Genomic DNA, 13,936 nt, shown 5'->3' on the forward strand with positions numbered 1-13,936 from the left:
ATTAAAAGGATCCGACCAAATTGCTTCCCTGTGATTCCTTGCAAGCCCGAGCAAAACACCCAGTGTTGCAACATCCACTCCCTTAGGTCACAGTTGTCTAAATGTGTTCATGTGTGCCATGTTAACTTTATAGGTTGCTACCATGTGTGACTGCCTCCAAGTAGCAACATAAAATCAGTATGGGGGTTTTGAATGCAGCAGTGCTTTATATACTGTTGCATTGGTACTTTTATTATGGTTAAGACGCTACTTCTTCATACTTCACTACACAACTGCAAGACACCTGAATTACAATTAATAATAATTAACTTTTTACAAATAGACTCGTCTGTTATTCCTAAAAAAAAATACAATTTCAAGTGTTTCAAAGTCCCGTTGACTTGAGCGAATGAGCCTTGAAGTAACGTTTTTTCCGACAGCACGTGAAGGCGTCATTTGGCACGCCGAAGCCGGAGGCGAAGTCGGTGAAGCAATCCAGCCAACCAGGAGCGGAGGCGAGCGAAGGCGTGTCGGCCGGGTGGGAATATGAACACCGAGAGGCTTCAACTGTCAGTCGAAGCTCCGAGGAGCTGCGGGGAAAGTTAACACACTGGACTAAACCGACTCCAACTGGTAACCGCTGATAACGCGTCCTCTGCTCCAGTGTACTATCTGTTGAGGTCGTTGTCGATATTTCTAAAATCTTCTTTTTATGTTTCAGACGTGCAGACCAGCGTGACGGAGCGCGCGTGACATAACAGACATGTCAGAGCAGGCAACGAACGGGGTCCCGTGCCGGGGCAAGGTGCTGACTCTGGACAGCATGAACCTCAACGTGAAGCGGGTCGAGTACGCGGTCCGTGGTGCCATAGTCCAGAGGGCCGTGCAGATAGAGAGGGAACTGAAAGAGGTAACAATAAAACGAAATGAAATGTTCCAGTTGTGATGTGACGGGCAGTGAGAGGAAGTTATGATCAGCTGTTGATCTATTTTAACCACCTACACAAAGTTGAGCTTTAATCAGGTGTACATGTTGGGGGTTATTGTATTGATTCATAACGAGATTAGTAGCAGCAGCCTACCCAAAAATGTGTGAAATCAATGTACATGAGAATTAATAGTGTGCGTGTGAGAGAGACAGAGACAGCTGGAATTGGACGTCAGCCAGCCTGTAATTACTGTAATCATTTGATAGCTGATGCTTATCTTTCCTTTTTCAAATACATTTTTTTGGATCACCTTTTGATTTGAAAAAGTCTCAGTTGATTTTGGCATTCAACAGCTACTTTGGAGAGTGAGCAAAAAAAGAAGCCTTTATTTCCTGTGGAAATTAAAGAAGGAGCCAGGAGAAGTGGGTAGCCCTGATCAATAAGGTGCTCGCCATGGACTGTATTTGCTGAGTGGCTTTTAAAAGCCTCTGCATGACGGCAGCGGTGCGGTTGAGTCCTGTTATGTTCTGCACTTCAACTCCTATTACATCCTGCTGTGGGAATATTGACCCACCGTGCTTTTCCTAAGGAGTGTGTTGGACAGGGTTAAAAGGGTGTAACGCAATCCCCTCTGCAGTAATGTATGTCGTCTTCACAAGACGCGTAATGATGTGGAAGTCTAACTCTGTTTGACTACATTGCTGCTCTAGCCCGAGGTGGCCCAAGAGGATGTGTATATCCTGGAGGGTTATTATGTAAGATGAGAGGGTACATTCTCGGTCCTCTTTTGTCTCCCTGGGTTTGCCCCCCGCTCCCTCCTCCCCACTGGGGAGAGAGTTCATTGGATGACGCTGCAGCTGTGAGGCCCCAGCAGTGTCGCAGGCCTTTTCTCTTCAAGGAGTCCATTACAAGCCGCCCCAGTTCTGTTAAAAGTGCTGGAGTTCTTGGAAATCCACTTGTTTTCTCCCCACTTGCAGAAGCAAAAGCAAAAAACAAACCCGGTGCTCAATTACGAACACTAGAGTCATTTACTGCAGTGCCGTAAAATGTTTGTTTATGACTTCTACAGGTTTATTTTAGGCAGGTCAAATCCAAAGTTGAAGAGAGAGTGTAATCTTAGACACATACATTAGTTCAGACGAACTTTACACGTTAATTAATAATAAAACTGCAAGTGAAAACAATGTGAAACCCAGGAGTTTTCTGAGCGGTCAGGGAGGTTTATTTCAGTAAACTGTGCTTCCTGTCAGATCTGTGACTGGAACACTTTTACTGGTAGCTCAGCAGATTTTTCCAGGCAAGTGTATGTGTGTGTGTGTGTGTTTTTGTGTGTGCTGGTGTGTTGATGACTCTTATAAATCCTTACACAGACATATGGCATGATAGTGGCTGCTCTGCAGTAAGCCTTTTCAGGCTTGGATCTAAGCTACTGGCATTGTCAGTGACAATGGAGTGGAAACAATGTGTAGAAAGAGAGAGCAAAGAAAGAACAGCGGTTATCACAGAAAACCTCTTTTTTTTATCTTGCATTTGGACTTTGCATCGGCTGGAGCTTGAGTTTTTACAGTTCTGATGATTCTTGCATGACCGAACACTGACTATTACACATTATAATCATGAGACTACGTGAAATATGAATTCAGGTCAGGCGCTATTCAGCCCGATGACCTAGAGGGTTTCTTGGCCTGGCTCGCCTGTCCAGCCTGTGTAATCATTGCCTGGTGCTGACTGAGTGAGCAGGAGAACGCAGTGCTGAGCCGCGGAACCGACTGGCTCCTCTTTCCCCCCCCAGAGAACAGCAGCCTCTTTGTTGCTCGAGGGACGAGGACCAAAAGGGAAGCGCGCTGCATCCACGTTGATTTGATCAAACATCTTATCCGATTTGAATGCAAATGCCAAATAATCTTGGTCTTTCTGTAGCCGTCATGCAAGGTCATAGGTCTGAAGAAAGTTCTCGGTCCCTTGGCAGCAGTTTGGCTGGTACTTTATCATGTAAAACATGCTGAAAAGCCTGTTTACTCCTATTGCATTGTAGCTTAATTAGTGAGTAGTGATCTGATGTAATCCACTTCTATTAAGAATAGGAAAATATATGAAGTAAGCCTAAATGTAGGTCTCTAATTGGGTTAGGGCACTTCTTTCTGTAGCTCTCTGCTTTTTAACTGGATAAAACGATTTTTCAGTTTGATAAGATTTAGATATGTTCTCGTTGAGTCGGGCGTTGCATTTCTGTGCAGCATGAACAGCAGCTGGCTGGAGCTACAGATGTGTAATAGCAATTGTCACATTACCTCATCTGACAAACAGCAACAGCTGCAGCAAACAGATTTGCAGGTACCAAACCACCAGATCAATGCCTTTCTGATTCAATGAAGATGAATAGTGATCGGAGCAAATGACACAGACAAAGGAGAGAAATGTAATGAAGAAGACTCAAGCTTGTCACTCGATTGAATTAAGCCAGTAATTCTTGAGTGAATCCATAACCAGAAACAGAACAGGGTTTGTGTCTCCATGAGCGCCTGCAGCAACGTCATCCTGGCCCAGGCCGGCGCTTCCTGCTCCAAAAGCCGAGCCAAAGTCTGCAACAAAAGGGTGCTATGGAGAGAAGATGCATGTGCGGGATGCATATAAGTGTCTCGGGTTTGATTTGCATGCTGTGCCATTAGGTGGTAACAACGCAGATGAGTGATGGACACAGATGTGATGCGCTTAGTAAACATCTGTCTCTGTCTGAAGCTCTACAAATGCAAAATGTCTCTTATTAACCTTTTCAGATTTGAAACGCAGATGTTGGAGGAATGTCTTTTGAGTCCTGCAACTAACATCGATAAATCCCATTTGTATTCTGGGGTTATAAATGTAGACCAGCTGTGCAGAAAATGCACATGTGCAGAATTTTCTTTCTATTTTAGGTCTCGGCTGCCGAGTAAAGTCAGGATGTGCTAATGTGAATTTCAAACAGTCGTTTTTCTTATTATATGAAGAGGGCTAAAGACACACAGAGGGACTTATGATTATTATTTTTTTGAGTCATGATGTTTCCACTGACTCATGTGTCTCCTTCCCAATAACTCATTGTTATCCTATTTGTCGAGGTGCTGTCACTACATGTAAGAGATAATTAAAAGTCAGCATGTTCTCACTCTTTTATCCTCACAGTGTCATTATTTTCCACACCTTCCATAACTTGAACTCTGAGCTTAATGTGCCCCATTTCTCTGTCTTGATCTTTCCAGGGATTAAAGAAACCTTTCACCGAGGTTATAAAGGCCAACATAGGCGATGCCCACGCCATGGGTCAGAAACCAATCACATTTCTCCGACAGGTAAGACAACATTCTACAGTTTCGTGCTTGTGCTTAACAATCACATTTTTTGCATCTAAAAAACTCAATAATTGCAGTGTAACATCAAGTCAGTACAACTTTATCACCCACCAAACCGGTCATGCTGGGTGATGTAACAGGCAGCATAAAGGGGCCCCAATGGTGGACCATCCTCAAGGAGCTGGAATACCTGTGTAACCTGATTGGGCTGCTAGGGGGGCCGGCTCATGCTACAAGTAGTGACAAAGACAGGAGCAGAACACAAAGCTATAAAAGAATCCGACATTGAAAACCATTCCCTTTTTAGGGAGGTTGTCTTGCTTTTGCCTCTCCATTGCATCTGTTTAATTTGCACGTTGTGTATGTAAATGCATGTCATGTCATGTTTTTGTGCCCCTCTCTAAGGTGTTGGCTCTGTGTTCCTACCCCGAGCTCCTGGAAGACGATAAGTTTCCGGAGGATGCGAAGCAAAGAGCGCGTCGTATTCTGGAGGCCTGCGGAGGCCACAGTATAGGTCCGACGCCTCCCGCTCACTCCACCAACCACGTTCACATCCCCCTCCCTTCCAACACACACGTCACTAGCATCCTACTCATTAATCATTTGTCTTAGACGGCCTATACACTATTTAAACAGGGCATCAACTGCGGTGTGTTTAGTTTGACTCCAAAGTTCATTCTCATGTGTTGAAGGGGCCTACAGCGCTAGCCAGGGCATTGAGTGCATTCGCCAGGATGTGGCGCTCTACATAGAGAAGAGAGATGGTGGAATCCCCTCCAACCCCGACAACATCTACCTCTCCACCGGAGCCAGCGATGCCATCGTGGTATGGGCTCTACTTTTTTTATTGTCTCTTCCCCACGAGTTGATATAGTGCCTTAATCAGGTGACATACTTTGTGTGTAATTGGCCTACGAGTCTGATCTTCATTCACCCTTGGTTAATTATATACTCTGTACCGGCTGTACTTTGTACACTTACTCACTTGTACACTCCACCCACAGACCTTTGGCACAGCCAACACAGTCTTTCTCCAGTTGTATGCAAATGATGAAGCTACTACTGACCTGAATATACTGTATAATCAGCTACTGGAGTGTTTACCTGTGACATGTCGGCCCTTAATGTAGGTGTGTTTGTTAGCTGCTGAGAGGCAGTAGAAATGCTCTACCTCTTATATACCATCTTTAGATATTGGAGGCTTTTCTGACACTGAAAGGCACATTCTGTGTGTTCTTCCAAATGATCCGTTATTTTCATATCTCCCTCCTCCTCCTCATCCCAGACCATGCTGAAGTTGCTGGTGTGCGGCGAGGGCCGTGACCGCACGGGAGTGATGATCTCCATCCCCCAGTACCCTCTGTACTCGGCCAGCCTGGCAGACCTCGGCGCTGTGCAGATCAGTTACTACCTGGACGAGGACAAGTGTTGGAGCCTGGATGTTGGAGAGCTCAAGAGAGCCGTCACGGCAGCCAGGCAGCACTGCAACCCCCGCGTCCTCTGCATCATCAATCCCGGAAACCCCACCGGTATGTCTGCTGACGGGGATTTCTGTGCGTTCATTGAAACAGCTGCTGGAATGGTATAATTGTGCGGGGTGGCGTGTGTGTGTGTGCACGCCTGATTAAATCATCAAACTCTGGTATATCTTGTGCGATAGGTCAGGTCCAGAGCAGGCAGTGCATTGAAGATGTGATCCGATTTGCCAAAGAGGAGCATCTCTTCCTGATGGCCGATGAAGTAATACTCCATAACGTTTCCTTCATTCAGATGTTTTCCTCTTTCGTGTTCGTCTGTCGTAAAGAGCAAAATTAGTGATGTCAGAACAGGTTTTCAGTTTACTCATTAATGGATAATAATGCCATTGCAGGTCTACCAGGACAACGTGTATGCAGAGGGCTGCAAGTTCCACTCCTTTAAACGGGTGCTGTTTGAGATGGGACCAGAGTACTCCAGTACAGTGGAGATGGCCTCCTTCCACTCCACCTCCAAATGCTACATGGGAGAGTGAGTAGCTGGACACTCACTTGTGTACACAAGTGAAACGGTTTTCTTGTGTATTTTTACTTCAAAGACCCTCTGGGATATCACCTCTCCAAACAAACAAGGCTCCCGTTGCTGACGTGTGCTTCACCTGTACTGGTTCTTGAGTATACCTCCTTCCTCGCTCACTCCTTTCCTCTGTTTGCTTTTGTCAGGTGTGGATTTCGTGGAGGCTACATGGAGGTGATTAACATGGACCCTGAAGTGAAGGCCCAACTTACCAAACTGGTGTCGGTGCGTCTGTGCCCCCCGGTCCCTGGACAGGCTCTCATGGACCTGGTGGTCAACCCCCCGCAGCCCGATGAGCCCTCCTACACCACGTTTATGAAGGTCTGAGGAACACGGCAGCTAGCACACATCCTGAGTGTAAAACAAATATGTACTTGAAAACACTTGGAAACACACACACCCTGTATTACGTGTGTTGAAGGTCTCTGAATAATGAATAATCAGCTTTTGAATCCTGTAATGTTCAGAAAAGAGGTTTGAGCTTTTTAAAGAGGATCATATTTATCACAGGGTCTTAAAAAGTAGAACAATTTAGGGAGAAATAAGGCCCTTTAAAAAGTGTTGTTCTGTTTTACATAATGTGTGTCATTGTTGAGCTGGGCGTGCACACACACACACACACACACACACACACACACACACACACACACACACACACACACACACACACCGTGTTGACACCGGTGGCTATGAACAGATGTAGCAATGCCCTTAAACCTCTGTTTGCATATGGATAGTTTTGCTCCACCGCTCATTAGACATGTAAATAAAAAATAAACAGCAAAGAAGAAGGGAGGACGGCGGTGACATTACGCACCAGAATAGATGCATTACACTCCACTACTCCATTACTTTAAAAAAAATCTTAATATAATACTATATTATAATTTAGTTTGTTATTATATATTATATTATGATTATTATTTTTGATGACTAGACTATTACATTTTTAATAAGACATTACAAAGACATATTTAATGACGTACAAAACGGCATTTTTGATGATGATTCATTCAATTACATTATATAACATACTTGTATTAACATTCTAAACAGATATTTTTCTTTCATAACATTTTCTATGGCATACTAGAATATAACTATTCGACATTTTTGATACCATATACCTATGAACCTTTTACTATGACTTCTACTATAGTATTGCTTTTTATGATATTTTGAAAACACTGTAGGTTACAATGATATTTTTTTTATTACATTTTCTATGGCATACTGTGCATACTTTTTTTACTTGACTTTTTGGGGCATACTATACAATGTCTTTATGACATTATACTTTTTTATCACATTGTTTACAGAATATTATTCTCTGCTATTTTTTATGAATATTTTATTAATGGTTTAATATTCTCCACCTTTTTATGGTTTACTATACCATGACTTGTATTCCACATTCTGTTGAACATCTATGCTTTCTTGTCAATTCATATAGTTGGGAAATAATAACGTTTCACGAGGAATTTGGTTCAGACAATATACAGTATCACATTTACGTAACTGTTGAAAACCCCAATTACCTGTTAATCACAGGATGTTAAGGATAGAATACACCTTTCTAACTCTTGCTTCCTCTTCAGGAGCGGACAGCAGTGTTGGCAGCTTTAGCAGAGAAGGCCAGGCTAACGGAGCAGATCTTCAACGCAGTACCAGGTATCACCTGTAACCCTGTGCAGGGGGCGATGTACACCTTCCCACGCATCACTCTACCGCAGAAGGCCATCGACAAGGCAAAGGTCTGCCGTGCACGAGAACGCACTAATGAGCATCACCCCAATATACCCGTCTTGTTTCGACGTGTTCAAATGTCATACATGTGTCCGTCCACAGGAGCAAGACCAGGTCCCAGACATGTTCTACTGTATGAGGCTACTGGAGGAGGAGGGGATCTGCCTGGTGCCAGGCAGCGGCTTTGGCCAGAGAGAGGGAACCTTCCACTTCAGGTGAGCATGGCTAAAACATCTGGGGATTTTACTGATTCAGTTTGTTGTTCTTCGTGGTGGAAAAAGGAGAAACATGCACTCTGACCATACATTGACCATTAATTAAGTTGTGGATTTCTCTGTGATATAATCACTACATGTAGAGTTAATTTTCAAAAGGCTTCTAGTTCATCTACAAGTTCTTTACTGCTTCTTAAATTAATTCAGGTCATGATAGCAGAATGATCATGAAAGTCATCATCAGTATTTCCTGTGACGGTGTCGTTAACCCTCATCCTTCTTCCTGCTGTCGTGTCCAGGATGACCATCTTGCCTCCCACCGACAAGCTGAAGATCGTGCTGCAGAAGATCAGCGACTTCCACGTGCGGTTCACAAAAGAGTTTTCATAACCATCGTCTCAAGAACCAATTACTTAAATGCCAGTATCTTTTAAGTGCCTTTTGTGAGGAGGTGGCAAAAGTCTTAATGTCAGCTCCTTCACTTCCAAGGCTGTATATTCACTACAAGATCAATTTACAGACATTTCCAGCTTGTATCAGTGAAGATACTTGAATCCTTCCTTATGTAACGGCTATTGAAAGTTGGATGTGCTGCTCACAGTATGTATAGCATGTGATCGTGTTTAGTAAATTAAACACTTTCTTAAAGTATGACAGGTTTTCAATGCTTAAAAATGTTATAGTGCCGATTCTATGTTATATAACGACTAAGACTGATACCGTTAGGTGCATATGTCCTTCCAAGCAGCCAAATTAGTTGGAAGTATCAATAACAGCATTTTACATTACTGAGGGCAATCCAAGGCAGGTCAATGTGTGTTTAAGGGCCTCTCTCAGATTGTATCCAGTGATTTAATATATTGAAATTGTTCTTAAATGTGATTAAAACTAATTTCTACAAAACGTGTTTTCTTAAGTGTTGACAATGCAAGCTTTTAAACCTGGAATATATTTGCAAAAACATTTTCCAGCTAGTGCTGATGAACAAAACAAAAAGAGTCCCGTTTGAGTGCTGGCCCACAAAGCTGCCATCATTTGTCGTTTTATTTAAAAAGACTGAAATCTTCAACAGTGCTTACATGCTTTTATGAATGGAAGAAAGCGGAATCTCTTGGAATGAAAACAAACTTAAAAAAAAGAAAAGATGATTGAACATTGTAATCATCACAGCAACTCAGTAACACCGTTTAACCCCTCCGTGTTCCCTTCACCTTCCCAGGGGCGTCTAGCACGGTTAAGAGTTCTTAGATACTCGGAGAGAGAGCGATATTTTCAAAGTTCGTCTCTCTTCTGTGATAGCTTTGTGGCGTGATTTTCCAAGAACTTGCTGAAGCCCTCTACTGTTCTATCGCCACCTTCAAATTTGATGGGGCTCTGCTTGCCGTTGCTTGGGGCAAAGTATATCGTGGGGAAACCTTCCACTTTGTAGCTGTCGCTTGGCACATCGTTGGCTGTGGCGTCCATCTTGGCGATCACCAAATTCTTCTCCCCCTTGTATTTCTTGGCCAGAGCCAAAAATTCAGGGTCCAGCTTCTTACAGTGGCCGCACCAGGGAGCATAGAACTCAATCAGGACATCCTTCTGGGTATCCATGACGATCTGGTCAAAGGTCTTTCCTACCACAACTTTAACTGGTCCTTTGTTGTTCTTTGGCACTGGCTGGGACTTGATGATGGGACTGAGCTTTCCTGTGGACGTGAAATAAAGGAGTTAACTTGCAGTTTGAACCGTTTAAACCGGAGCACAAATTATTCTCAAGACTATTTTTAAGACTCGCCTTTCTTGAAAGCCTTTACAAAGTCTCTCAGCACATCAGCGTCAACCTCCTCTGGCTCCATGGCAAACTTTTTGCCGCCTTCTGCCAGAATTCCCACATGTACGTCCTCTCCACTGTCACTCAGGCCCAGGGCCTTCAGCTCATCGGCGAAGTCCTCCTCATCACCGATGGCAAACGTGTATTCCGGGAATTCGTTGGCAACCTCAAGCACCTTGGACCTCCAGAACTGCGTATCTAAAAATGAAAAGAAAACAAGATGAAGGTTTGTTGTTGCATGATAAATCCTCCAGTATGGTGTAAATTCTTAAGGGTATTTTGCTGGTGTCAAGATTCACCGAACTTCAACACCTGATAGAGTTAAAGTTATTAGTAAATTATGCCATAAAAGCAGTCATGATATAGAATAATTCACAAAAAATGTCCTAAAAAGGATGACAAACATTTAAAATGTCATGGTACAGTATGCCACAAAAGTGCAAAAATAAAATAAATAAAAATCATGTCATGAAAAATAAACTATATTATGTCACAAAATTGTCATACAAGTTCATAAAAAAACATGCCATAAAATGAATGTTATAGAACATTTAACAATCATAATTCAGAGTGCCATAAAAATGTAATACATCATAGCTTAGTATGCTATGAAAACAAAACATTGTATACCATAGCATAGTAGTATTATAGTATGCCATGAAAAAGTCATGGCATATGATGTAAATAAAATGTCATAACAAGTCTATAAATAGTATAATTAGCCAAAACAAAAAGTCAGTGGTATAGTTATTAAAAAAGTATAGCGCAACATCAAAAGTTAGTGTAGTATTCTATAGTCATGGTATATTATGACAAATCGGAATAGTATGCCACACACCTGTGAAAAAAAATCAGAATGCCATAAAAAGTATTTCATAGTAACATAACATATAACCATAAAAAGGCATAGTGTATTATGACATTATAAAGAGCATTATGACATTATAAAGAGCATTATGACAAATAATCAAAATGGCAATGAATGAACATAAACAGGTCAAACTTAATAACAAAAAGATGCAACAAACTCACTTTTCCTGTAGTCAAAGCTGAAGTCCACCCCATAGTACACAACCACCAGGGGTCTTTTGGTGTAACGCTTGGCATCATTGCTTGGCTTTCTGTGGCCGACCAGAGGAATCACATTCTTTTTGAAAAAGTCCTGCACTTCTGACACCAATGTAGAGTCCTATGTGACAAATAAATGAATGCGTATCACGCAAAAGGGACACTTAAGAAATAAAATCACATAGACACCTTAAACTTAAAGTTTGCCAGGGGGGAAAAAACATTGATATTCCATCAACAATCTATTAACACCTCATAAATAAACAATTCAAATCACAACTATTGAACTGAAAATGAGCAAACAGACTGTACCTTTACTGCAAGTGTGTGCGACGCTGGCTCGTACTTTGAGCGGAACTTCTCCGGTTGAACGATGACGATCTGACCTGGCGAAGCTTTGAGCAGTTTGGCCACATCAGAGCTGTAGGAGTGACGGAAGGTGAAGTCTTCCCTCAGAGAATTACCTGCCAGAATGACAGCATGTTAACTGGACTGGCACTTGAAGAACACATGTTCACGAGAACCACACATAGATGTTCACGGTACTTACAGGCTTCATTGTAGATCTCAAAGGCTGCATCCTGTTCACTGGAAAACACGCCGACTATGATCGCATCGTCACCATCCTTGATGAGCTCCTGCACCTGTTTTACTGCCTGGACCTGCTTGGAGGGAGGCCCCGCCTGCTCCACCATGAAGTCAACAATGCCTAGAGGGAAAGACAGAGTGGATCATCTGCGATTGATAAACAGAAATAAAAAGGCGCACTCAGGCATGTATTCATGCAAAATTACTTACCGTGCTGCTCTCTGGGTCCATTGTAGTCAAACATCTTTCCTTTCCTGAAGATCTTGATGGTGGGATAGCCTGTAACTTCAAAACGTGCAGCAACCTCACTCTCCACGGTGGCATCTACCTTGGCCAGAGGGATAGGAGGAGAGCGATGGCTCAACTCCTTGGCTGCCTTCTCGTACTCTGGAGCCAAGCTCTTACAGTGTCCACACCTGAAGGCGAGTCATAACAGGCAAGTCATGAGAAACGTCTCATTGGAAGCAGCTGATACCGACATTTACAGCGACACCATTTGTATTTTATAATAAATTGTATGTCTCCTGACTGACCATGGAGCGTAGAACTCCACCAGGATGATGTCGGCGTTGTTAACGGTGTCATCAAAGTTGTCCTTGGTCAGCACCAGTGTTGCCTCAGGAGGGGGCTTCCAATCGGGATGAGCCACCTCTTTCACCCGGGCCACAATAGCTACGACAAACATTCATCATATAAACGCCAGTTCTTTTCAAATGAAAGGCTGCGACTACGATTAAATCGTTCAAATGTCCGTACCCGTCTCTGTCCTTTCTCCATCGTAGTCCACAGGCTCCCCATTTTTCAGGATCTTGATGGTGGGATACCCAGACACGTCGAACCTGCTCGCCAACTCATTGGCTACTGTTGCATCCACTTTGGCCACGGGTATGGGAGGGTCATTCTCCTTAAGAGCCTGAGCAATTTTTTCATACTCCGGGGCAAACTGTTTGCAGTGGCCACACCTAAAAAATGACAAACAAAGAACATAGAAAGAATATGAAAAGTTTGGAAGGTGAGGACAGTTAGAGGAATGCTGTAAAATGCTTGGGAACAGGGAACGGCCTGGAGGAATAACGGACGCACCACGGGGCATAAAACTCAACCAGAACGGTGTCTTTGCCCTCCATGAAAGTCTCATAGTTGTTGTTGGTGAAAACCAGCACTCCGTTCTCCTCTTTCACCTCTGTGTCATCATCTTCATCTTCATCATCACTGTCCTCATCATCACTGTCCTCATCTTCAGCATCCTTCTTCTTCTCCTCCTCCTCCTCTGCAACAAGAAAAGGACATGGACTGATTTTGGGATGTACCAGTGAGTTTCTCATCGTTTTACTACAGCTAGTTTAAAGAAACCAGCGTGGACATATTAGCAACACAGTGATAGCAACGCACTTCCTGTTTGCAAATGAGGGGACTCTCATCATACTCCACACAGACAACGTAACGTTTGAACAGAAACATACTTTCATAAGATGTGGGACATGCCTGACGTAGTTAGCACATCTGCATGTCTGGCAGCACCAATGACAGCCACTGACGCTAACGTCACCTCGCTAGCATAACTAGCAAGAGTGTCTACAGTAACTTAGCTAACGTAGTTGGCGTAACCATAACGAGCAGGACACGCAGCCACTGCGACGTTTTACGACGAGTTGACTCGTTAGGTCGTCAAAAGTCTCGCACTTACCCTCCTCGCATCTGCCGAGAGTTGCAAAGTGTGCAACGCCGAGCAACACAACCAGCAGCAGGGCAAGCTTCTTCATTGTCCACAAACGGTGTTCGCGACGCGCCTCTCGCGTGTAAATTACGGCTAATTAGCTTAAGCTTATAACGCTGATGAATATCATCAAATCACTGTCGGCTGCACAGACCCGCTGTCCGGATCAATAGTGTGGCTGTAGACGCCTTTGGCTGGTGGTTTCATACAAACTAATCACTTCCGAACATCACGCGCACCGCCTCCTCCGTCGGGAACTTGTCTGAGTTGCCACGCTGTGATTGGTCCTCATCTTCCGCCGTCCTCGAATCACAATTCGCCACTCAACTCTACGTTGGATGATGTGATTGGATCCTTTTATTGGTCGTTTCTTTTGATATGGGCCAGCAGGCAGAGATAATAAAACTTGATTTAGTGCAAGAAAATATGATAATTTGAGTGCAACTTGACACATCTTCACCTCGCAATGCACAAACAATGAATATTCATCACAATCCAGT

General features: G+C 43.4%; 2 protein-coding genes across 2 annotated transcripts; one reads left to right on the forward strand and one right to left on the reverse strand.

Annotated features, from left to right (window-relative positions):
- The first annotated feature begins 494 nt into the window (after positions 1 to 494).
- On the forward strand, positions 495 to 9,153 carry LOC311029192 (alanine aminotransferase 2-like). The gene is made up of 12 exons (XM_084034201.1): positions 495 to 612; positions 701 to 889; positions 4,148 to 4,237; positions 4,643 to 4,751; positions 4,930 to 5,063; positions 5,523 to 5,766; positions 5,898 to 5,977; positions 6,108 to 6,244; positions 6,436 to 6,610; positions 7,888 to 8,043; positions 8,138 to 8,250; positions 8,550 to 9,153. The coding sequence occupies exons 2-12, from the start codon at positions 743 to 745 to the stop codon at positions 8,638 to 8,640; spliced, it is 1,476 nt and encodes a 491-aa protein (XP_083890327.1). The 5' UTR covers positions 495 to 612; positions 701 to 742; the 3' UTR covers positions 8,641 to 9,153.
- A 101-nt stretch (positions 9,154 to 9,254) lies between these two features.
- On the reverse strand, positions 9,255 to 13,645 carry pdia4 (protein disulfide isomerase family A, member 4). Its single transcript, XM_084034200.1, has 10 exons — positions 13,407 to 13,645; positions 12,803 to 12,989; positions 12,476 to 12,681; positions 12,253 to 12,391; positions 11,930 to 12,135; positions 11,682 to 11,840; positions 11,444 to 11,595; positions 11,096 to 11,252; positions 10,028 to 10,261; positions 9,255 to 9,938 (listed from the first exon to the last, which is right to left on the reverse strand). Exons 1-10 carry the CDS (start codon positions 13,480 to 13,482, stop codon positions 9,523 to 9,525), a joined length of 1,932 nt encoding a protein of 643 aa, XP_083890326.1. The 5' UTR covers positions 13,483 to 13,645; the 3' UTR covers positions 9,255 to 9,522.
- Positions 13,646 to 13,936: the final 291 nt, after the last annotated feature.

Source organism: Eutrigla gurnardus (genome assembly GCF_963514095.1).
Source record: "Eutrigla gurnardus genome assembly, chromosome: 18".
Lineage (NCBI taxonomy): Eukaryota > Metazoa > Chordata > Actinopteri > Perciformes > Triglidae > Eutrigla > Eutrigla gurnardus.